At 39.8% G+C, this 24,792-nt stretch overlaps 1 protein-coding gene across 2 annotated transcripts in view; it reads right to left on the reverse strand.

Moving 5' to 3' along the window:
* Positions 1–3,501: 3,501 nt before the first annotated feature.
* Positions 3,502–24,792, reverse strand: part of Tespa1 (thymocyte expressed, positive selection associated 1) — a 30,355-nt gene continuing 9,064 nt past the window's right edge. For both annotated transcript variants that reach the window (XM_005079795.3, XM_021232839.2), the window contains exons 3-12: positions 23,000–23,186; positions 22,163–22,205; positions 16,153–16,202; positions 15,468–15,521; positions 14,576–14,612; positions 14,243–14,341; positions 10,650–10,858; positions 9,406–10,160; positions 8,264–8,360; positions 3,502–4,253 (exon numbers count right to left, since the gene is read on the reverse strand). In XM_005079795.3, coding sequence (XP_005079852.1) covers positions 8,268–8,360; positions 9,406–10,160; positions 10,650–10,858; positions 14,243–14,341; positions 14,576–14,612; positions 15,468–15,521; positions 16,153–16,202; positions 22,163–22,205; positions 23,000–23,162 — 1,503 coding nt within the window. In that variant the 5' untranslated portion in view covers positions 23,163–23,186 and the 3' untranslated portion in view covers positions 3,502–4,253; positions 8,264–8,267. The remainder of the gene's footprint in view (positions 4,254–8,263; positions 8,361–9,405; positions 10,161–10,649; positions 10,859–14,242; positions 14,342–14,575; positions 14,613–15,467; positions 15,522–16,152; positions 16,203–22,162; positions 22,206–22,999; positions 23,187–24,792) is intronic.

Raw genomic sequence — 24,792 nt, forward strand, 5'->3', positions numbered from 1 at the left:
GATGTTTGATCTAAAAAATAACTGTACCAATGCCACAATTCTCACAAATGCAGAAAACTTCAAGGAAAAGTCACATAACAGTACTATATACTCTGTTCTTAGGTGAACCATTATGATGATCTCTATTAACTTCAGAACAAAGTTGTTTTTGCCTCTGACCAGGCTTGCACAGCAGAAGGCCACAGCTGCCTCCATGCAAGACCAGAAGGGTTCATTATAACTATCCCTGGCTCACCCTCTGTCTGACGGCTGTGATATCACTGCAGAGAATTTCATTCTTTGCTTTTTCTAACTTTTTTTCTTATTTATTTTTAAATTTAAATTAGAAACAAGGTTGCTTCACAAGTCAGTTCCAGGTCCCTCTCCCTTTCCCTCCCCTCCTCCTGTGCCCTCCCCCTGACCCCCCAATATCCCCTCATTTCCCCAGGGAGGGTGAGGCACTCCTTGGGGGTTCCATAGTCTGTCATTTCATCCAGGGCTGGGCCTAGACCCTCCCCCAAGAGTTCAGGGTGAGAGTGCATCTCACATTGTTGGATGGGAGTCCAAAGTCCATTTGTATACTCCGGATAAATACTGATCTACTGCCCAAAGTTCAATAGATTACCTAGGCCTCCTCACCAACACCCCCATTCAGGGGGTCTTGATCAGTCACTTTTTTTTAAATTTAGTTATATGGTGTTTTGTCTGCATTTGTCTGTGCACAGTACCTGCAGAGGCCAGAAGAAGGCAGGAGATGGCTAGGACTGGAGTTACAGAAAAATCATTAGCTACCATGTGGTTTCTGGGAATGGAACCCAGGTCCTCTGTGACAACACCCAGTGCTCTTAATTGCTGAACCATTTTTCTAGCCCCTCTTTATTATTTAACATTTATTTCCATAAATTGTTAATGAAAAGATATTGCATCACTTTCCCCTTCTATCTCTTCACTCCATCCATTTCCAAATCCCTTCCAACTTCTCCCTTGTTAAGTATGGGTGAATAAATATGCTGAAATATATGATTACAACCTGCTTCATCCATTTTGGTTGGTTGTATATACATGGATAATTGGCTGACCTCGTGGTATTGGATACACAATTAGGGAGCTCATCCCTGCCTGAGACAAATTCTCTCAAATGGAGGAGAATTCCACTTTAAAATCAGCATCAGGTATCTAACTCTGACTAGGCTGCCTTGGACAGAAAACATAGTCAAGAATAGAAAACTCCCAGGAGTACAAAGGGAAGTAAAACTGACCCTCCCTCTCCCAGCTGCTGTTAATGCCAATAGCTCTTCACCCAAGAATGGACTTAGTGCCCACCTCTCCTTTTCATGTTGGAATCTGGTCTGGTTTGAGCTTGAACAGGTCTGGTGGATGCTGTCCCGAACACTGTGAGTTCATTCGTGCACCTGTCCTGTTGTGTCTGGAAAACATCCACTGCTCCTGCCTCCCGCGCTTTCCTGACCCTCCTCTGAAATGATCATGGATCTTAGAAAGAAAGTGTGTGATACAGATGTCTCAAGAGCATCTTCTTCAAAGACCTGAAATCCTCTTGAAAGTTAAGCACTTCTTCATAAAAACCATTTTCCTAAGATTTATTTACTCATTTGTGTGTGTGAGTGTGTGTGCGTGTGTGCCTGTGTGAGTATATTTGTGTGTGTGTGTGTGTGTGTGCGTGTGTGAGTTTTGTGTACCATGTTTGTGCAGGTGCCCAGAGAGGCCATAAAAGGACATCAGATTCCATGAAGTTGTAATTAAAAGGAGTTGTGAGCTGCCTGGTGTGGGTGCAGGAAACAGAACCTGGGTCCTCTGCAAGAGCAGTAAGTGTTCTTGACTGGTGAGCCTTTCCAGAACATCACTCCTTTCTCATTAAACTTTTCCCAGAGAAGTTTACTTGAACATTATTTCCATTTTACTGATGGGGAATCTGGGGGAAAGGGCAGTATGGTAACTTGCCTCTAGTCACACAGCTAGTGAGTAACCAGATTCTAGCATTATTTCTACTAACACATAGATCCTGGGCATCAAGGATCTCTGTTTTATATGAATACTGCCAAGAATGAACATGTCTAGGTTAAAATCACTTTAATGCTATTTCATTTCATCCAACACAATAAAATAGATAAGACTGAAATTTTTATATTTATCACATGAATATGAACTAATGTTCAGCACCTTTGCTAAATCAAGAGATGGCTTTGTGCAAATACACTCTTTTGTAGGTATCCACTACCTCTGGCTCTTCTGGTCTCTCCAACTCTTCTAAAATTATCCCTGATCTTTGTAAAGGGTGTGTAATATAGTTGTCTCAAGAACATTTTCCTCATGCAATTCAACAATTAAAAGCTCTCAGCCCGCCAGGCAGCGGTGGCGCACGCCTTTAATCCCAGCACTCGGGAGGTAGAGGAAGGCAGATCTCTGTGAGTTCGAGGCTGGCCTGGACCAACAGCCTCCAAAACAATACAGAGAAATCTTGTCTCGTAAAACCAAAAAAAAAAAAAAAAAAAAAAAAAAAGCTCTCAGCCCTTCAGTGCTATCTCTGGCACTAACTTTGAAGACTGACAGATCCCTCAAAGAAAAGGTGAAAAGGTTGTTTGTTTTTGCCATTTTTGATATTATCTACAAGAAGACCAGCTGTTTTCTGAAACTCCCAGTAGCAACACAACATAGCAGTTGGAAATATATCTGTTTGATTTAGGACCAAGTGCATCTATGGGAAGGAAAAATCATATATTACTGACACTGACCTAAAATAATTATAGCTGATCAAGATGTGTAACACAAAACAGGACAAAATTTGAAGTAGTCAATAGTCCACAGTGAGAGGTGCTTGTTGCATCTGGGTTTGATGGATAATTAAGATAGTACAGTGCCCAGGGTGTGATTGCCTGGATTTTTTTTTAAAGTAAGGATTTGAGTACTAAAAAAACATGGAATCTTTATTCAAATTGGTTTACCCCACAGATGCTAATTAACTAACTCTTTTCTCTCCCCTTCTTCTGTTCCTTCATTTATGATTCAATTTGAGACACAAAAGAAATTTTCTCTGTCACTGCATAGCCACATTTAGTCTGTGTCTGCCCCCTGTGGTTGGCTTATTTCTGTCCTTATTTGATATAATTTCTTTTCCCTAACCCTCAAAATTATGATTTTCTTCAAAACACCTAAAAAAATCTTCCCTTTTATTTTCTGCATTCTTTTTCAATTTATTTGACAATGGGGTGGTCTATTGATGGAAACATATATTTTTTCTTATTGAACACTTTTTCTTGTTGGAAGAAAGGGCCTAGGGTGCTTTCGAACACTTAGCAGAACATTGTGCTTTTACCTGGTGCTTGCTGACAAGATATTTTCCCTCCAAAGATATGCACATCTGTTAATTACCTCACCAAACACATCACAAACCTAATGTGGTGGCAAATGCATATATTCCCAGCAATAGGGAAGATGTAACAAATCTTGAATTCAGAACTTCTAAAAAAACCCACAAAACTCAACAACCATCACCAACAAAACTGCTACAGTTTAGAAGTTATTTTTATTGTTCTCTTCCGGCAGAAAATTTTGCTTTTGTCTGGTGTGTGTGTGTGTGTGTGTGTGTGTGTGTGTGTTTCACATAAGCAAAGATAAAGGACCCTGAGGCCAAGTCATTCATTTTTCTAGGAGGGCACAGAAATTTGGAAATAGAGAGCAAGTGTGTTTAAGGGAAATGTTCTAAGGATATATCCTTAGATAAAACATTAAGAAGAAAATAAAACTATGAAGTTGCAGAAGATCAGCAGGAATTTAGTTAATACTTAGGGATGAGGGGAGGTCCACAGGAAAGCACACAAGGTCTTTGAGCATGAAGTTTGAATTTCTCCTTCTTCTTGTAACTTTGACCTTTTAACATCATTGAGGAATACCTTGCCCCCCCCAAAGATGGCCATTCGTATGTCTTCTGTCTTTGTTGGTGTCAAAGTTTAAGAGAAAATCGAGTCTTTGTTTAGTTCGCCCATATCTGTACCATGTGAGTAGCATCCACCAAGCAGCTTGTGCAGAAACGAAGTTTCATGGAAGTCTGTCTCTCTGCATACAGTTGCACCAACATCAGGATGTACTGTTCAATTCTCTGTGTGGTCTTCATCCCAGTGTCCCATGCTGCCACATGGGGAGGCAAAGAGCAGGATCTGGCTGCTGAGGATGGTGTGACTTAACTTCAGGATGAGGTGATAGTTTGACGCTTCCGTGAAGCCCCTGCTGTCAGGTCATGCTGTGTTGGTCAAGAAAGCCTGTCATGGTAGTTCAAAAGGAATGTAATGTGTATCTATTTTGAGATAAGTTAAATAACTGATGGTCGGCAGGACTACTTATGTCTCACCTGTGGATTTCTTTCTCAGTGCCATAAGTAATATTTAAAGTTATCAGCAATAAAAGCAACAACTACAATAAAGTCATGTGATTTAAGGTTTCTGTTAATTTCACAATAAGGGAAGACTTCAAGAAGGGTTAATCGCTTAGTCTTTAATATTTAAAAGACTTGACAGTGTGCTCTTTATAGTTCTGACATTCTGCAGCTATAATTACCTCTGTTTGTAAGTTAATAAACACTAATCAAGAAATTCATGAAACTACCCTTGATTCTACACTACGACTCAAATCTAATCATTCATGTACTCAACTACCAATGAGTACTTCTTTAAGAAAATTTTCTCTTACTTAAAGAAATGTTCAATGTCTTAGCCATCAGGAAATGCAAATCAAAAGGACTTTGAGATTCCATCTTACACCTGTCAGAATGGCCAAGATCAATAACACAAGGGGCAGCTTATGCTGGCAAGGATGTAGAGCAAGGGGAATACTCCTCCACTGCAGGTAGGAGTGCAGCAACAATGGTGGTTTGAATATAATTGGCTCCTACAGCCTCATAGGGAGTGACACTATTAGTGCTTTGTTAGTGTGAGTATAGCCTTGTTGGGAGAAGTGTGTCACTGTGGGGAAGGCTTCGAGGTTTCCTATGCTCAGGATACCACCCAGTGTTTCAGTCAACTTCCTTTTACCTGCAAGATGCAAGATTCAGTATATCTCAGACTCCTCCAGCACCACATCTGTCTGCTTGCTGCCATGCTCCCCGATGTGATGATAACAGACTGAACCCTGAACTGTAAGTGAGCCCTATCATTAAAATGTTGTCTTTATAAGATTTGCCATGGTCATAGTGTCTCTTCACAGCAAAGAAACCCTAACTAAGACAGCTACTATGGAAGTCAATATGGCAGTTCTTCAGAAATTAGGATTATTTACTTCAAGACCCAGCTATACCACTCTTGAGCATAACCTGAAAGACAGCAACATACTTCCACAAGGACACTTGCTCGGCTATATTCTTAGCAGCTTTATTCATAATAGCCAGAAACTAGAAACAGCCTAAATTGTCCCTCGACCAAAGAATAGATAGAGAAAATGAGGTATATTTACATAATAGACTATTAGAAATAGTCTTCTCTCTAGTCCTTAGAGTTTTTGTACAGTAAGTTGGGGGGTAGATTCTGAGCCCTGTTACCCTAGAAGGTTGAGCATCTCTGGGCAATGAAAAATTTTCAGCTGAATAGAGTGGCCGGTTGAATATTGCTATCACACTAGGAGTGAGGTTTATTCAGTATATCTCAGTCTATTTCCCCTTCATACTTATCACACAGTTGTCAATCTTGGAAGTACTGAGAAGTTTCTGAATCACTTTGTGATTCCTTAAAGAATGATGGACACAAGTTGAGAGTGGTAATTTGTGTCTCTTTTGAAAACATCTCACTGGGGAAATGAACTACTCTTAAGGGCAGGCCATGTTTGCAGCAGTAGATGTCCAACAGAAAATAAACTCAGTGGCATGTTTGGAGATTCTTTGTCTCATAATGTCATGTTGGGCACCTTTCTTTTTAAAATTTCACCTTTTAAAAATTCTCTCCCCACCCACAGTTCCTTTGTGTATGTCATATGGCTTCCAGGCCTGTGTTTCTATGGGATACCCGAGAGTGTAAGTGTCTCTGTATCTGTATCTGTATCTGTATCTGTATCTGTATCTGCTTCTTAGGACTTTTCTTGGGCTTTTTCTCCTGTTTGTTTTGTCCTGTTTTGATGTGCTTGTTTTTACTTTATCTTATTATGTTTTATTTCACTATTATCTCTTAGATGCTTGTTTGTTTTCTAGTAAGAGACAGAAAGAGAGTGGATCCAGATGGGGAGGAGGTGAGAAACTGGGTGGGGCGGAGAGAGAAGAAACCATAAATAAGATATGTTGTATGAAAATAATCTATTTTCAATTTTTAAAACGCATATGGAAAAGATTGGAAATGACAAGACCCCAAGACTGAAACAAAGACTGTCTGGGGAGAAATTTCTGAATCTCCCAGGTATTCACAGGAGAGTAATATTTAAAATATTTTGATTTCATATTCTTGAAATTCTAAGTACATTTTTCCCTAAAATTATTGCATGTCATTGCATTTGGTTGTCTCTTATAGGATTTAAAATTATTTGATATTGCACATGAACACTTATTAATTAAAATAAAAATTTGACTAATGATATAAATTCTAACATGCATACTAACTGTAGATATGTTGCAGTTTTGAAAAATGCACATGTAGGACACAAAATATAACGAATGGCTAAGCCTCCTGTTAAGATAAAATCTTGTTACATTCATAGGAAACAAGACCTACTCGTTTGCTTAAAATATATCTCTTTGCCAGATAATTCTGCTATTTTTGGACTCTGAAATTTATTCTGAATGGTTTCAGGTTCTTGAGGGGAATTGGCATTAATGGACATCTTGGCATTTTCTTGTGTGAGGCTGTTACGTGGTGGACAAACAGCATAGGAGAAGAATTTTGTATTTTAGAGCAGATGTCTGGCAAGGCAACCAGGCTATGCGGGGTGCTTCACATGTTTTCTATTTTAATTCAGTGAGTCTAGGATTTAACTTCCTTTCAAGTTTCTGTATGCCTGGGTTTGAATAGCCTTTGAATGAGTATTTATTCTTGGTGAATCTTTAAGACATGAGGAATAAAAATTTTGATAAAGCTAGTGTTATTTTTACTGTCTGCAATGGATTGTTTAAAAAGATAGCCAAAACCTTCCCATCCCACATGTCTTTGTACTGCATGATTTTGTCATCCCATTAAATGTGGAGGCTTTGCCCCATCCTTTTGAATATAGGTTGGGTTGTTACATATAACGAATGTGAGGGGGATATTAGACAACTTTCTGAAGTTATTACAGCTTTGGTTTTGTTAAATTTCCATGGTAGAAAGTCAGGCTGGATACTGGAAGATAAAAACAGCCCATCAGACCTTCAAGATGAAGGTAACAGACACATCATTAATCCTTTTTCCCCTCTCCCTTTTGAAACAGAGCCTCAATATACAGCCCAGGCTTGTGTGGAATACAACCTTAGCTCAGTTTAGCCTCAAATTTGCTATCTTTCTTTCACAGCACCCTGGTGCTGGTATTACAGGTCTACATCAATAACTTAAAAATTAAACTACATGTGCTATCTCCTCGTCTCTCGTATATATGTCTCAATAAATAATTACATATATACAAATATGCAGACCTAGAGGTACAGGTGAAAGAATAGAGGTGAGCATTCCAAAACTATAAAGAAGTTGCATTAAATATGTTTCTAGGCAAATAACACTGAAAATTTAGACTACTAATCAAGATGCTTTTAGTCTTGAAGGTACATTAGAAAGTGCATGCCTGTACAAAGTGAAAGGATCTCTAAGTAAAAGGTGTAACCTAATGCTATTTTCTTTGTTATCCTAGTAGAGAGGTTGTTCTTATCTAGATCAAATTGTAATCCATTAAGTCTGGTGGAGGGGGGCTTTGATTCTCCATTTATAGAAGCAGCTTCTGGTAATGGTGTGCATTCTTACAGCTGAGGTTCTGTAAAATGTCCTCTAGAACAGTAGCATTTGAATGGTGGTCACCTGAGAGTCAGATTCTTGTTAGAGATGCATACCCTTGGTCCCTGTTCAGATCTACCAAGAAAGAAACCATGAACTGAGATCCAGATATTTGAAATTTCTGGACATTCTGATATATGCTAAGCCTGAGCACCAATCACACTGAAAAGTATTATCTAGCTCTATCTGTGGAATTTAAAAAAATAATCAGCTATGGATTCTGTGCCACACTAGTAAAATAATTGTACTATGTGGTAAGTTCCACTGTGGATGTTCATATATTTTCACTGGGGAGAGGATGTGTCTGCATATTGAAATACTGCCTGACACACACTTACTTCTTCAGTCTCCTCCAAGGGAAGTATGGTAGAAGTAGGGGTGCCTGGATCTGCTGGGCCAGCGGCATTCCTCCTCTTCTTCACCGTTGCTTTGTACCTGTGAACAAGATCCCATCGTAACTCAGACAGAACCAATGGGAGACAGGTGCAAGGAAAGGTCCAGGGTAGAAAGGAGTTAAGAGGGAGGATGCATTCCAGGTGTATCCTTCTTTTGCCTTGTCAGATATCTAGTTGATATCAGGTATGACTTATATAACTACAATCAATGAGTGGGAACACACATGCGACTTAAATTGTAAGTGATCACAGATTTTCTGTATGACTAGGATTTGAAAGCTTTTCCAAATAACCTTGACACTTGATGGCAGTGCCATATGTACATCAAGGTCAAAGGAATGCCAAGTTTTAGATGGTCCATGGAGGGAAAGAATAGGAAGAAATAGATGGGGCAATATCTGAAGCCTGCAAAATCCCTTCTCAAAAACTGTGATTACCTAGAATCACAAAATCTGCTTGCCAAATGACCCTAAGTTGTTTGCATAGACCAGAGCTAGTTTTGCTCAGTGTCTGTTCTTGAAAGAACCTCTCCACATCAGGATGTACCCATAGGTCCACGTTATGACCAATGGATGGCTGATTGTGTAGGAAAGGGCTATGCTAGCTACATAGTTTACGGTGTTTACAAAAGTGTGTGAAAAATCTTTTGTGGTTCCAAATATATCTAGATAAAGAAAGAAAAAGGAACCAAGTGTGGGTCTAGGAAAAAGCCACACCCACAGTTAAATGGATAAAACTCTGAGATTTGGAACCAGAACTTCCAGATATTAATGACTACTTATGTATATACAAGATGTATATTATTAAATAATGTGTAGCTTTGTGTGTAGCTAACATTTCACTTATATGAAAAACATCAGTGCATATTTCATGAGAAACTGAACTCTCTTAAGAAATTACGGATTTCTTTTTGTAAGTCTTCATTAGCACACTTAACAAAAATTTCTGAATATTCACAAGTTGTGATTTATTTTGTCCAATGAGAACAAAAGAATGGACTTGTTTTGCTCGAGATCACTATTCTTTCATCTTCCGGGCAAGAATCTAGAGTAATTCATGTCCTTCCTTCACCTCCAGACACTCACCTGTTCCAAATCAGAAGCACCCTGAAGCTGCTGAGTTAGAGATTGGTGTAGCTCATGTCTGGCTTGGTTCTGCTTTCGTTTCTTCTGGGTGATGAGCAAGTCCAGTGATTTAATCTTGTCCAAGGGAGGACTCTGAAATAGGCTCTTTCTTGCTTTGCTTTTTTTTTCCCATGGACTCTCACTCTCAGCTGAATGGGGCTTCTCATTAACGGCCCGTAGACCCCACAGCTCTCTCCCTACCTGTGCAGAGTCCATGTTGCACTGTGGACCTGCCTTGGCTAGAGCACGAGCGCAGCACATGTCTCCCTGGGTTTCTTCTTTAGGGTAGAAAACACATGGAAATGAAGGAGTGGACAGCTTTGTGTTCTGTACTGGTGGCACAGACTCTTTCTGAAGGACTTGCCCATGCCCAGGGTCTTGCTGGAGACCTAGCTTTTCTCCTTTCACTCTGTCCATCATTTCCCACACAACTTGGTCCAAACTGTTCCTTTTGGGGTTGTTGTGAGATGGTGACAGTCGATCTCGAGAACCTGTATACAGGCACATTTTAGAGATCGCTTTCCGGAGACGCTCTCTGGGTGAGTGGGGTTCAGGTTCTGGAGCCAGAATCCTGATGGATGGCACATCAGTTGGGTCACAATTCCAGAACACGTTGGATGGTGTGAACTTTTGGACGGGTGTCTTAGACACGTAGGAATAGAGACAGAAGAAAGCATCAGCAGTGACAGCCAGCGTTTGCACCTGCTTAAACCGGCCTGCATAGAAGGAATGAAGATGGTGACTCCAGGAGCTCATCAGCAAATTCCATTTTTAATACATTCACTGAAAAGCCTTCCCACAGCTTTAGTTTCAGAGACAGGTACCAACTGATTCATTGGTGATCCTCCAATTTAGATTTTAGGCACCCGGAGACCCCTTCCTTGGCTTGCAGGCTCCATAACACCAGTAAATAACCCAACAATGAGATTTCAAACTGGAATAACATGCAAGAATTTTGTGCTGATTTGATTCAGCTGATGGACAAAAGACCTAAGCAAAACATTAATGGCCCTAGGTTTCCTGAAGATTGTTTCTTCAAGAGGAAAAAGCAGACACAAAAGTGTTGCACTTTTGGAAAAATATTAAATGAGAATAGAACAAACAAAGGACAAAGTTAACCGAGAAACAAATAGGGCATGGTGCCACTGTTGCAGATGAGAGGAAGGTAAGGGGGAAGAGCATGGGTGGAGCTAAGTGACACTCACTGGCCAGCATCAGGCAGGGGTCTTCCATCTCAATCCTCTGCATCTGAGATTTCAGGAAGAGCTGGAAGTCAATGCCCTTGGCCTGAGAGGGGTTGGTGAAAAATCTTGCAGGGATACGAGATGTATCTTTGTGGTCCTCATGGCCAAAGCCCAGGTTGAAGAGGACATCTTCTGCATCTTCTTGTACCTGGTCCAAAATCTCTGAGATGCTAAAGAAAGGGAGTTTTGATACATAGGACAACTTGGAGATATATGCGAATTCATAATAAATGTGGTGGTTTGAATGAGAATGGCCCCCATAGGCTTATATATTTGAATACTTAGTCACCAGGGAGTATTACTATTTGAAAGGATTAGAAGGATTAGTAGGTGTGGCCTTGTTGGAGGGAGCATGACACTGGGGGTAGGATTTGAAGTTTCAAAAGTTCAGGCCAGGACTAGTCTCTCCCCCCCCCACCCTCTCTCTCTCTCTGCCTGTGGTTCAGGATGCAGCTTTAGACAACTGCTCCAGCATCATGCATGCTGCCACATCCTCCACCATGACAATGGACTAAACTTCTGAAACTATAGGCAAGCCCCCGATTAAAGGCTCTCTTTTGTAAGAGTTGCCTTGGTTATGGTGTCTCTTCACAGCAATAGAACAGTGGCTAGAACAATATTTAATAATAGTATCAAGGCTGACATTTTTTTCCCTTGGGCATTTCTCTATACTCTATTGTGGCTTTGAAAAGAGCTTTTACTATTTGAACCTCATTTCTGTGTCTGGGGCATGGGGAGTATATTCTGGATCTGTTCATAAAAACTATTAGCATAGGGCTTAGAATTGTTTCTAGAGCTGAAAACAAATTTAAATACATGTGGAAATGGCTTGAAAATGAAGAGCAATACGGAGTCAGTGTGTGCTTACATCGCTAACTTGTCAGTCCCCAATTGTGTGCTGCCACAGATCTGGCTTTTGCCAAATGCTTAGCAGTTTATCTGTCACTGTACTTGCCTTAGTAGCCGTGTGAGAGAACTAAACAAATAGTGTGTAAAGACCACAGATCTTATAATATTCTCATTCCTAACTTAGGTACATTTGATAACTGATTTAGAGAGGTCCCTTCTTCTGGCTCTTTGCTCATCTGGAGAAGTGCTATTTCATAGAAGACTAAATACTTCCCCTCCCCTTATTATACATTCCGGCACCACACAGAATCTGCTTGACACTTGTGTTCAATATTTGTGTTTCAACAATGGAAGCAAGGTGTGTAGACTGTTTGGGGCCCAGGCTGTCACTATCATTCTCTTTCAGAAAGGATGCCGTGGTTTTTTTTAGTCAAAATTGGGATCATTTTGTGAATTAGGATCTGGATTGTGAAGTCCATGAACCTCCCTTATGTTGCTAGCTCCATGCTCCTTTAACTCCACCATTGTAAGTTTCCTTACCTGTGAGCTGCTGACGTAGATTTGCCTGATCTTTGCTCACGACCATGTTAGAATCATCTTGCTAAACCAGCGAAATCCCTAAGTGAATTCTAAGTATTTATCTTTATACCCACAAATAAGTTCAGTCCTCATGCCTCATCAAGGAACTTCTCTTTGCAACAGATGGAGACCATTACAGACAAGCACAACCAATCAAAATGCAGAGTTTTGGAGCATCGTCACGGCTTATATTTCTACAATGCAATTCCTACACCTAAAGGATCATAGTGAGGCAGAAAACATTTCAAAAGCCAAATGAGCATGGAATTTTCTGTGAGATTCTGTCCCCTAGGGTGCTGTCTTATCATAACCTGGACAAGAACAACAGCAGTAAACATGCCAAAGTGGATGAAGGGAAGCCCACGAGGCCTCCTACACAAAGAACTACAGGCAACTAATGAACTTATGAATGATGAGAGCAGGAGAAATAGTCTTCCACAGGGATGAGCGTACTAACTGGCTAACCCATACCAACGGTCAGCCCTGAAAACATACATAGAAGTAACATTATACAGACTGAGCAGACTTTATTTACATTTTTGGAACATACACACACACACACACACACAAGCAATTAATAAAAAAGATGCCAAGAATTTGAAAGACAGCAAGGAGGAGTATCTGGGGGGATTTGCAGGAAGCAAAGGGCAGGGGAGAATGCCATGATTACATTATAATTTCAAAACTAAAAGAAATAATTTTTAAAAATCTAGGCATCTGTGGTGGATATTCTTGGCTGCCAACTTGATTTCATCAGGAATTAATTAAAGTCCAAAAAATGGAGGGCACACCTTTGAAAAAGTGATTTTTTTTCCTTAATCTAAAGTGTGACGACCTACTTCTCATCTGCTTCTTTGTGGCAGAAAAGACCCATCTTTAATCCAGATCTTTTGAGCTGGGAAAGCCTACCTGTAACCTTCTGATAGAGGCTTGCCTGTACAGAAACATGGAAGAAGGAAGCTTTTGTTCTTTGCCTGCTTGTTCTTGCCTCCCTAGCAAGTTGATTCCTTCACTAGCATTAAAGCCTACTTCTTTGGGATTCCAGAATATACTGGAGACCAGCTGAGACCTCCAGCCTGTAAGTCATTCTAATACCCTTTCTATATATAGGGAGAGATTCATTCTGTAAGTTATGTTACCCTAGAAAGTCCTGACTAATACAACACCTAAGTCCTACTTTTTTGTTTGTTTGTTTTTTGAGACAGGGTTTCTCTGTGTAGCTTTTGAGCCTGTCCTGGAACTACCTCTTGCAGACCAGGCTGGTCTCAAACTCACAGAGATCTGCCTGCCTCTGCCTCCCAAGTGCTGGGATTAAAGATGTGGGCCACCACCACCTGGCCTGAATCCTACTTCTATACATTCCCATTTAATTGAGTCCCATTTAGGTAAGTTTAGTCACATGCAAGTAAAATGTTAAGTCTCAGTATCATGTCTCAAATTAAAACTTTGTCCCCAGATTTCTGACATCCTCATTATATCCCACTAGTTTCTGCTTTTTTGTTTTGTTTTGTTTTTTGGTTTTTTGGTTTTTCGAGACAGGGTTTCTCTGTATTGTTTTGTAGGCTGTCCTGGAACTCACTTTGTAGACCAGGCTAGCCTCGAACTCACAGAGAGCTGCCTGCCTCTGCCTCCCGAGTGCTGGGTTTAAAGGCGGGCACCACCAACACCCGGCAGTATCTCACTAATTTCCAATACTTTCTATCTTGTATGTATATCCTGCCCATTCTATGGAATAACTGAGATCCTGAAGACAAACCGTGCTTCAGCTTTCCAAGTTCTGTACAGTCAATCCCTGGACTGAACAAAACTTGGTATTGCTTCTATTAACAAATTAGTTGATTACAAAATATAAAAGGTTTATTGAATACCTATTATACATATAGATACTGTGATAGTACCTTACTTCACCTCTTGGAGTATATGTTCAGTGGAAGAAGGCTCTTGTGTTTTATACACGGCATCCAAGACGAAGCTTCCTCTACACCCCTACCTATTCTTGGTGCAAACATCATATTTCTTGATTGTACATAGAGAATGCATGAATGCTCCAGTATGCAGACCCAGAGCTCGTTCTTCACGGCCTCTCATTCATCAGTGAACTTAACCCTCCAAAATTTTCTACCTACCTTGAACTGGTTTTGTTGGTCCCACCAGTCATGCTGCTGGAAGCCAAACTACAGCCAAGATCAAGTAACTGGCAAGGCCTGGTTGTCTGGAGGAAATTCCTGCAGAGATCAAAGTTAATGTCATTCAACTCCTGTTTCTAATCTATACCTGACCTCAAGCTCCCCCTACTGGGTATACTCTTCCTGTACTGAGGAAAACTAGACTATGCCATCCTTTGCTGGTTAGAAAGCCTTCTTCTTTGCCTCTTTGCTTAAAATTTCTGATTCTGTACCTCCTTCAGTTCATTGTCTCCTTGGGGGACACCATTCAAAGTGTCTGAACTTCATACTTACCTGGAGAAGATGTTTCCATTGGTGGCCAGTAGTGTGGCTGGATAGGAACAGAAAGGTAAAAACAAGTTAGAAGGGAAAATGAAAAGCATCTGTGTTGTTTCTCTGGCCATAAAATAGCTCCACTGTTTCCCTCTATTATTACTGCAAGCCAGGTCAATGGTACAGAGTTAAGGATTTCAATGTCATCTAACACAGCCTAAGAAGTGCAGCAGATATGTCAACCAAACACCTAGTCTGGAGTTGGAACTTATGATTGAGGCCTGTTCAATGGCCTCCCTGACCTGAGCATGGGAGTCACTCAGGTATTTAGGATCTTGTTCCTGCCCATCATAAGGGTCTCTGACAAGTCTCTGGAGATACCGGCAAGAGGGAGTGCTTCTATCTTTTATCTAAAACCTTATCCTCTGCAGCAAAATCTACCCCTTAAAACCAGTTATCAGGGATGGGGATAGAGCTCAGTGACAGAGCTTCTGCCCAGAAGGATGGAGCACTGTGTCTGATGCCCAATATAAGAAGATGAAGTAGAAGACAGGGAAGAAGCTCTCACACTTCTTTGGTTCTTTGGGCTTTTAATAGAGAAAAGAAGTCATGAGGATAACTATACAGCAAATTTTATGGTGCTTTGATATTGTGCCCTCAAGCACCACAAAAAGGTTGTCAGAAGTCATACTAGGCAGGTGAGGAAATATTTCTAAATCTGGGATACTTTCTGAGTTTATCTTATATCAAAACAAATAACAAACAAACAAAACCCCCCAAACTATTCTTTCACTCCAGATAGAACCCCAGGAAGACGCGGATTCTTCATTATATTTCCTTTCCACCCTACTGTTAAATCATACCATGCGATCCTTCTGCACTAATCCCAGCATCATACAGCTGTGCCACTCACCCTCTGCTCCAAGACTCAAGTCGTCTTCAAAGCTGGTCCCATGGCTGGAGAACCCTTCCAAAACAAACATCACAGGAAAGTTACAGAAAATAGTCAGAACACAACACACACACACACACACACACACACACACACACACACACACCTACATACTTAAACATCTAAACATGTCCTTTGACTAACATAACTACACAAACATGCTAGATAACTACATGTTCACAAACTTTCCTTCAGCTTTATGCCAACAAACACAGTAATGTTTCGATTAAGAATTATATACATTCATGTGTAACTTATCTGTGTACTTTGTCACACATAATCATATACACAATCCCCTGCCAAGTATTTAACACACGAAGGTGTGTGACCACACTCAGAGACACACAAATATAAATTCACACAGTTCACTAGGTTCTTCTCCAATAGCAGCTGTTAGCGAGGCAACCACTAACAGGTAATCTATTAATATTAGGGAACATTTGCTTTGAGGAAGCACTTCTTTTGAATTCTCTAGACTGTTCTATGACAAATAAGTGGTATTTTTTAGAAACTAAAACACTTATAATCTCAAGCATACACATAAATGTGGATATGTATAAAACACACGCACACACACACACACATACACACACACACATACACACAAGCACAGCATCCAAGAAGAAAAGAAAACAGAACAGCTCACCATTGTAGTTGGGTTGCCCTGCTTCTTCAGAAAGTCCCTCCTCCGTATCTCTAAAGCCAAAAGAAAAAAAATCACATTTTCATGTCTTTCTTCAAATATCTTCCACATGTTCACATAATTTTTTATCCAGTGAGAGTCAGCACTATTGAATTTGCTTTCATATTGAAGATAATTAGGCTGTGGCTACTTGACTCACAGGTTATTAGAAGTAGTGATGAGTGCCTGAGATTGGAGTGTGTTGTATTTCTAAATGTGCTGCTCTTGTTATGGCCATGTAGCCTGCAGATTCCAAAGTTACAGAGAAACCCTGTCTCAAAAAAACAAAACAAAGACAAACAAAAAATAAAGAAAGAAAAGAAAAAATACAGAAGTAAGATTGGGAAATTTGCTAACAGGACAGAGGTTTTTGATGCCATGATTTCTATCATTTCCTAGCGATCTAATAGCTAGAGTTTGACAATTTCTGGTAGCATAATTTCCATATGACATATACAAATGTTAATCTTTTCAGGCTTTTGTCAGTTCACCATATCTACCCACATCCCTTCCCCTTTCTAGCACCCACACTCTTACTTGAATATCACATCTTTCCGGAAACAGAAGAAGCTGCTCCCTGTTAGATAGCTTTGGGTTTTGTAATGATGCCTTATCACACAATCACCATTGTGACCAGAAGACCAAATAGAAATCAGCATAACAGATTGCAAGAAGCAGCAGCAGTTTGGCAAAAAAAGAAATTCCCTTCATCTGAAATATGTAAGCAGAGCTTTAAGCTGTGATCAGAGCACCTGGGATTCACTCTTGGCTTCTCATAGTTTACATATTAAGTAACACAACAATATAGTTATTGGATATAATGTTTAAAAGAAGAAAATGAAAAAAATTTCAGGTTACAAACCTGTCAACTCAGAACATTATTTAAAAAAAAGAATATTTACCTTTTCTAAGTTAACAATACAATTTTTAAAATAAAAAATGCAAGGAATGCATTTCATGACTTTTCAAGACTAATTCCAATTACAGTAGTCAATGGGGGTGGGGAGGAGAAATGCCTAACTTTAACAATCATGCCTAGAAGAAATAACAGAAAGGTTGAATGCACATGTCCTTCTATGAAAATCAGAAATACTAGGATGGAGTCGAAACTAGAATAAATATAACAATATAGCCTTTTCCATGATTCTTGGTTCCTTTTGCCTGCACTTTGCCCTACTTTGGCACCTTATTTTCAAGTACTATTTTTAGGCATTACTACCTTTGGAGGCCATAGAGGATAAGCCCTTTCCTCAAATCAGTTTTAGAAACCTACCTCTTGTTTCCCTAGTAATACTCGAAAGGGAAATGCCATAACTGCCCCTTCCTAGGATCTAAAATAATACATCTAAAATGTCAGGGCTTCTTTGAGTTGCATTAAGGAAAAGTTAGTTATTTGTGGTCAAAAGAGTGGGATGCCAATTCTAACTCTGTGGAGATAGGACATTCTGATCTGTCCCAAAGATTAGAACATTTCATACTATTATTTCCTTTCTTAAGAGTTAATTATCTAAGCCTGTCAATCACTTAACCAGAAGACCACTGTGATTCTCCTGAGGACATGCTAAAGGATGGGAGGAATAATGAGACAATGTACTCACATTTTGAGAAGCTCACCCACAATGCACTCTCTTCCAGAGCTTCTGCCATGCAGCATTGCTAAGCTTGCATGTTTTTCTGAGTTATAACTAAAGAAGACTGTAACTTTTCCTATTCATTCTTCCCCTCTCCTTCTCAGACACCAGTGAAAAGCTCAAGAATGTTCTGTCTCATACTCTGAGCATCCTAACTCATTCTCAACATGCCAGATCCTTCCGCCTTGTTGGTGTTTACCAACTTCTGAGCATGGATACAATGGCTTTCTTGAACTATAACTCAAAGGCATGTTATTTAATCACGAAAGAATTACGCCATGAAATTTGCAGGTAAATGGATGGAACTAAAGAAGGTTATATTGAGTGAGGTAACCCAGACCACAAAAGACAAACATGACATGTTCTCTGTCATCAGAGACCCCTAATTCCATATCTTCAGTTGTAAGCACACATCCTGGAATAACTGTAGAAACCAGGAAGAGTAAAATGGGATCATTTCTGGGGTAGGTGTATGTAGCAGTAAAGAGGGGAATAGTGGGATACAAGTAATCTGATGGGGAACATGGAAAAAAAGGGAAGGGTTCTAACTAGGAAGGGGAGGAGGATAAATACAGGTGGGAGGGAGAAGGTAAAGCAATAGTAAAGACGTATGAAAAGTCATAAGGAACTTCCTATTAACTTCTCCCTAAAATATTTTCAAATTATAATACATGTGGGTCTATTTATAAAACATGTCTATAGTTTGAATAGGATTTTCTTACCTGGGCCAGCAATGCTCCCTCCAAGAGCCAAAGAACATCTAACAAAGATCTCAATACTAGACGCGATAAGCCCTCTTTTGAGTTATTGCTCAAGACTGTCCATGGGACTCCCAAAGTATTACAAGATATTGCTATTGCCCTTGGAATCCCACTGCCCAGAGGTGTAAGGTAAATTCCTACTGCTGAAGACACCATGTACTTCAGACACAGGGCCCAGAAGCCCTTAAACTGGAATTGACTAGAAAGCCTCCTTCCTGAGGACTAGCTTTCATGGTACTATAAAGTGCCAAGCAAGTTTCCATAGGATGAAAAGTAACCAATATTCCTACCCAGCTATAGTGCCCATGAACTACGGCGAGGACCAGCACTGCAGGATAACCCTAAAGATGCAGTAGTGGCACACATATCTTAGCAGTATTCAGTAGCTCTCTAATTGGACTTGACACCTGCTCAACAAGAGGAAAATCATGCCTGGTACTGAAAACCTATTCAAATGACCCAGGGCTAGTGAAGTTATGGGTTGAGGAGGAAACTTACAATCATCATTTTGCTGAATTGTTATAATCCCTAATTACACTCATCAACAAAACTTTTGTTTGCAAAAGATGGAAACTATTGCAGAAAACTTCTACCAATACAAATGCAGAGTTTTGGATCCCAGTCCCAACTGATATTGCTATAACACAGCTTCTACACCTAAGGCCCAGGGATGGGGCACAAAGACTGGAAGAGTCGGAGGAACAGGGAGTTTTCTGTAAGATTGCTTCTCCTTTTAATGTCAGAAGCTATGCATACAAAATCTCACCAACATGGCTGCCTGAACATGTGCTGAACAAGGACAATACTAATTGATATGCCAAAGTAGATGGAGGAAAGCCCATGAGACCTCAAGCCTATGAAGACTAGCTAAGGAATGCTGAGAGTGGGAAAAATAGTTTTCTCTGGGAAAGAGCACAACAAATGATCATGCAATACCATTATCCAATATCCAAAGATCAGCCCTGAAACCATACATACAAGTAATATTACAGTCGGATCAAATTACATATATATATTCACACATGTACATATATGTATGTAACAACAATTAACATAAAAACAGGCTATGAATTTGAGTGAGAGGAAGGAGGGTTTGGAAGAAGGAAAGGGTAGAGGAATGGTATAATCATCGTATAACCTCAAAAATAAGAGAAATAATTCTTAAAAGGCATAACCTTTTCTCCTTCTCTCTTCTGTCTTCATCTATCCAGCAGTTGCCATGATTTATAGCTTGTCTGTCCTGTTACTTTTACCTCAAACTCTAATAAAATGGTACTTAAGTTTCATTCTAGGTCTATTTCCAAATTCTTTTTTAAATAAAGGTAAGAACACCAAAAGGGAGCCATCTAACCCTACATAAAGCACTGATATGTTTTGAGTTTTGCAGTATTTGCTTTCCCAATGTTTTAAAAATGGAAGCTATGGTATTCCTGATGCCCCAGCTGGAGTCTGGAGTGGAGAAGTGTTGGTAAAGGGAGTTAGCAAAGGCTTAAGTGTATCTGGTGGGGCTAGTACTAAGCCAACCTTCCCTTTTGTGTGTGTCAAACCCTGTCCTTAATCAGACAGCTCTTGAAGTATCGTAGATATTTAACAATGGAAATGGACTCATAACAGTTCTGTAAAGCTGTGCTTCAATTTTGTGAAATTAGTCAATCATGAAAAAAATGTCAACTATGTTTCCAGAATTTTAATTGTTATTTTGCTATGACAAAACTATGTGTAAAGTTACATAGTAAGGGATGAAATTATAGCAATCCAATTAAGAGTTGATAAGGCATAATCCAACTTGATATACAAATACATACTTCTCTACTTAATATATAATTACACAGAAATACTTTGCATATTATACTACATATATTTATTCATATATTAATATAAATTAATTTCTCAAGAGTATTAAGCCACTTATAACCAATGTAGTTGTCTACTATTAGAGTGTTACAATAACTGAATTAAATAATTATGTCATAGACAAATCATACAAGGTGTGTATCCTTTACTCCTCAAAATATACTAGATTTGGGATAATTTTTCAGACTGGAATATTTATGCATGCATAATGATATCTTGGGAAAGAGAATTAAGACTAACAAGTCTAAAATGTGAAATTTATTGATCTTCTACATATATGTAAGTTGGCATGGCAGTAACTTTATAAAATATTTTATACAAAGTGCCTGCATTTCAACTTTTTCACACACATGATGTCATCTTAGCATTCAGAAAGTTCCATAATTGGAACACTTTGGATTAGAGCTGCGATTTCTTCAAATGTCTACTATCATCAGAACTGCAATTAAAACAGAATATTATTTCACTTACACATTACTTAATAAAAATGTCTGCATATATTCAGCAAAAGAAACTGCTCATAATAACCCAGAAAGAATGTGCCAGAATCTTCTGCTTTTAGAAAGTGAAAAAAAGGTACAATAAACTATGTAAGTTAATACTGAACAACAATAAAAAGGATTGACAGCTTCACAAAAATGCATAGATGAACATCACGAATAATGCAAAGCCAAAGAAAACAGTTCAGAAAATGACAAAACTTATGTATGGTGTTATGTCAAGGTATTGACTACCTGACAAGGCAGAAGAGTGAATGGAAAATAATAAAAAAGGTCTTTAAAAATGCTGGTGGCGTTCTGTTTTAATTATCTTGATTATAGTCCCTTTGTGAAAACTCATTTAACAATATTAGTTCATAGTCATTTATTTTTAAGTAGGAGTATTATACGTCAATAAAATTTAAAGTAAAAATAAAATGGCGCTGGTATGATATTTACATTTCAATGAAATTTACATTAAAGTGCCACTGGTCAACTTCCTGATTTCTGTAAATCAAACTTCATTATCAGAACCTAGATATAAGACTCTCACGCTATAGTTTTCTGGATTTTCCTGTGTATGACTGTCATGCAGAGATATAAGGGAGAATAAAAAAAAACCCAGAGAAATTTGGAAATGTTTTCAAAGCATAACAATCCCCCTTCAAGAACAAGGGTAAGTATGTTTGTAGGGTTCTTTGGAGTATACAGTAAATTGTTTTCAAGAAACGAGGAAATATAGTTTAAAATCTCTGAACTCTTCATGGTTTTGAAGCTCCTGAGGTCCTCCTGTGTTCTTCTACTAGGTCCACTTCCAATGCAGTCAGAATGGGGAAACTGAGAAGATGCAATTTCCATCTCTCTCTCTTGTTTTGGGGGGGACAAGATTTCTCTGTATGGCTTTAAAGCCTGTCCTGGCACTAGCTCTGTAGACCAGGCTGGCCTTGAACTCACAGAGATCCACCTGTTTCTGCCTCCCAAGTGCTGGGATTAAAGGAGTGAGCCTCCGCCACCCCGTTCAGATATCCATTTACTCTTAGTTCTAGCCCAGATCCATCCTGGATTCTTAACCTTCCAAGCTGAATTTCATCTCAGCCCTGAGTTACATTTGACCCACAGCCTGGATCAGCAACTGATCCATGCCTGCACACCAAACTGATTCTCACTATCTTCCTGTTTCTGAGTCCACAAGGACCACGTGCACCATCACAGTCATCCACCAGACACATCTTAGCATTTGAGCACTTACCCACAGCCCTGCAGCCAGTCCTCAATCTTATTGATTGGATTCCCTAGAAAAAGCAGACATTGGGTAATTTGGAAACTGAAGAAAACAGCATCCTTCAAATCACACAAGCCACAGCATAACTCTCCTTACCCATGGAGGGGGGAATATGAAAGGGATGTACTCTGCAAAAATAACGAATATGTCTCCCCTCCCTGCCTCTCTTCCATCTACCTCAGAAAATGGAAAGTTCCTAGTGTCCAGGCTACCACATTTTCTGCTTTCTTTTCTGAAAGTTTCAGAATAGAGATGGTTCCTTCCCCAAAACTAAAAAATTAAAAGAAAAAAGGAAGGAAGGAAATATCAGAAAAGTCCTATTCTTTTATTTCCTAGTAAACAAGGGTGGGTTATTGGTCCAGAAGTCTTTGTTTCAGACTACATTTCTGGTCTTTGAACGTCAGACAATATAGGTATGTGAGAAAGGAACAACTGCTTCGTTGAGCAAGAAAATCTTCAGAGAGACTTCTCAAAGGTCACACAGTTGTCAGAGCTGCAGCCTGAATCTTGGCATAGACTGTATGTAGTCTTGCTGCATAATCAAACTTAATTCACAGACAAACCCTCTTCCTTTGACTCTTACAGAAGTTTCTCAGGATGGTGCCAAGGTGTCCCTTTCTGTTTCCTGTCTCCTCCTCACACAATTCGTATATCATGTGACACTATACCTATCCCTTACACTCACCTTCGAAAGGAGTCATAAAGAGCCCCTGTGAGGCTCTATTAAACAGAGACCACTTTCCATCCTTTGTAGACCTGTGCAAGACACAGTGGCTAGCTGTGTGATGCCCAGCAGCTCCTTACCTTCCTGGAAAACATCATCCAGGCTAGAAGGCTCAGGATCCAGTGCATCCTGCAGGGCAGCTGCAGCCTCCTCTTCCAGGACCTGGGTTTGCCAGTTACGGCTCTGTTGTAGCCAGGCCCTTCGTTTTTCCCAGGATGTGGGGCTCAGCACAGATGCTTCCATGGCCCTGGGCCCTTTCAGGCCTTCCTGGAAGTGGAAACAGGAGGAAAGTCTTTTACCCTCTCTTCCGAACCCACTCCTTTCAAGGTGACTCTAATTTTCTGCCTGTACAAAGAGCCTGTTCTCTCTGCCTAATCAGGAAAGAAATGATGCGAGGCCATTTGCTGCTTCAACCCCTCCACCACCACCACCAAAAAAGGGAATGCCCTGAGAAATCTAAGTACCAGGTCAAGGCTTTCAAGTCAGTGAGTCTAAAAGCTTCAAACATCACAGGAGCTAAGGGCCACTGAGGAAACTTATTTGACTTAAAGTATCTCTATTCTCATAGTAGTTGGAATGTTCTATTATGAAACACTTTTCTTAAAGCAGGCTTATTAGCTCATACCTGTAGCTCTAGCATTCAGAAGGCTGAGGTAGATCAATTTAAGCTACAGTTCAAAAGAGACTCTGCTGTTTTGTTATTTTACTCTTTAATATTTGGTGTCTCAGAATCTACCATTGCAACTAAAATATTTGAGGGGCTGAGGAGATACCTTAGTCACTTAAGTACATGGCACAGAAGCATAAGGATCTGAATTCAGATCTCCAGCACCCACGTAAAAGCCAAGTACAGGGGTAGGTCTCTAATCGTGGCTATGGACACAGAGCTGGGAGGATGATTCCCTGAAGTTTGCTTATTGACTAGACAACCTAGCCAAATCAGTTAGCTTCAGGTTCAGTGAGGAAGCCTATCTCCAAAAAATAAGACCAAGAGAGATTCAGGAAGACTTTGCTATTGATCTGTGTCTGCACGCGCACACACACACACACACACACACACACAAAATTTACATTTTATTTTTGTTTCTAGACTTATTTGGTTTTCAGTTTGATATATTCTTTTCCCAGGAAAAGAAAAGAACTAGAATAGAACCAAGGAGATACTGAACTTACTCTTTTAAGCAACTGGAAGACCACACCTTCCAGGTGGTCACTTTCTAATTTGTGGACTTGTATTTCCACATTGACCGAGTTACTTACTCAGCTTGTCAATGCAATTGTCGGTCCACAAGTGATACTCATTTGGCACCTCTGTATTCTTCCCCCAAATATATAACAGTGTCTCTAGACACAGAATCCGAGAAGAACAAAGGGTAGGATTCATTCAGCTGTCCAGATAGAGCTTGAAAGGCAGGCCCTAATGTGTACTCCGTCTCAGTCACATCTCTCCACCAGGAGTGAGTAGACTTGCAACAGGACTTTCAGGTCTTATCGTCCCGTTTCTCTGGAGCTGCCACCATGCATAGCTTCATCTTCCAAATTACACTTTGAATTGTTATAGTCAGGGAAAAGATAAGAGAAAAATAAAGGAATTTCAAGAGTCTTCCTTTACGACTCAAAAACAAAGTCATTAGTGAAACGTTCAAAGACTCAGGTACTAAAATGGCTATTTTTAAAAGCACACCCTGCACATAAAATGTTTTGCTAGCGCAATAAAAGTGTTTTAGTTGCTTTGTCTTGCTACAGATAAGATGTATACCAAGGAAAGACAATGTGTATTGTTGCTGTCTAACCTTGGGGTCTTCTCTTCAGGCCCAGTCCAGGTTTTGTCTTCTAGAGAAGGCAGCTGTTAGCACTGTGAGACTGTTATGCA

This window comes from Mesocricetus auratus, unplaced genomic scaffold (assembly GCF_017639785.1).
Source record: "Mesocricetus auratus isolate SY011 unplaced genomic scaffold, BCM_Maur_2.0 Super-Scaffold_100011, whole genome shotgun sequence".
NCBI lineage: Eukaryota > Metazoa > Chordata > Mammalia > Rodentia > Cricetidae > Mesocricetus > Mesocricetus auratus.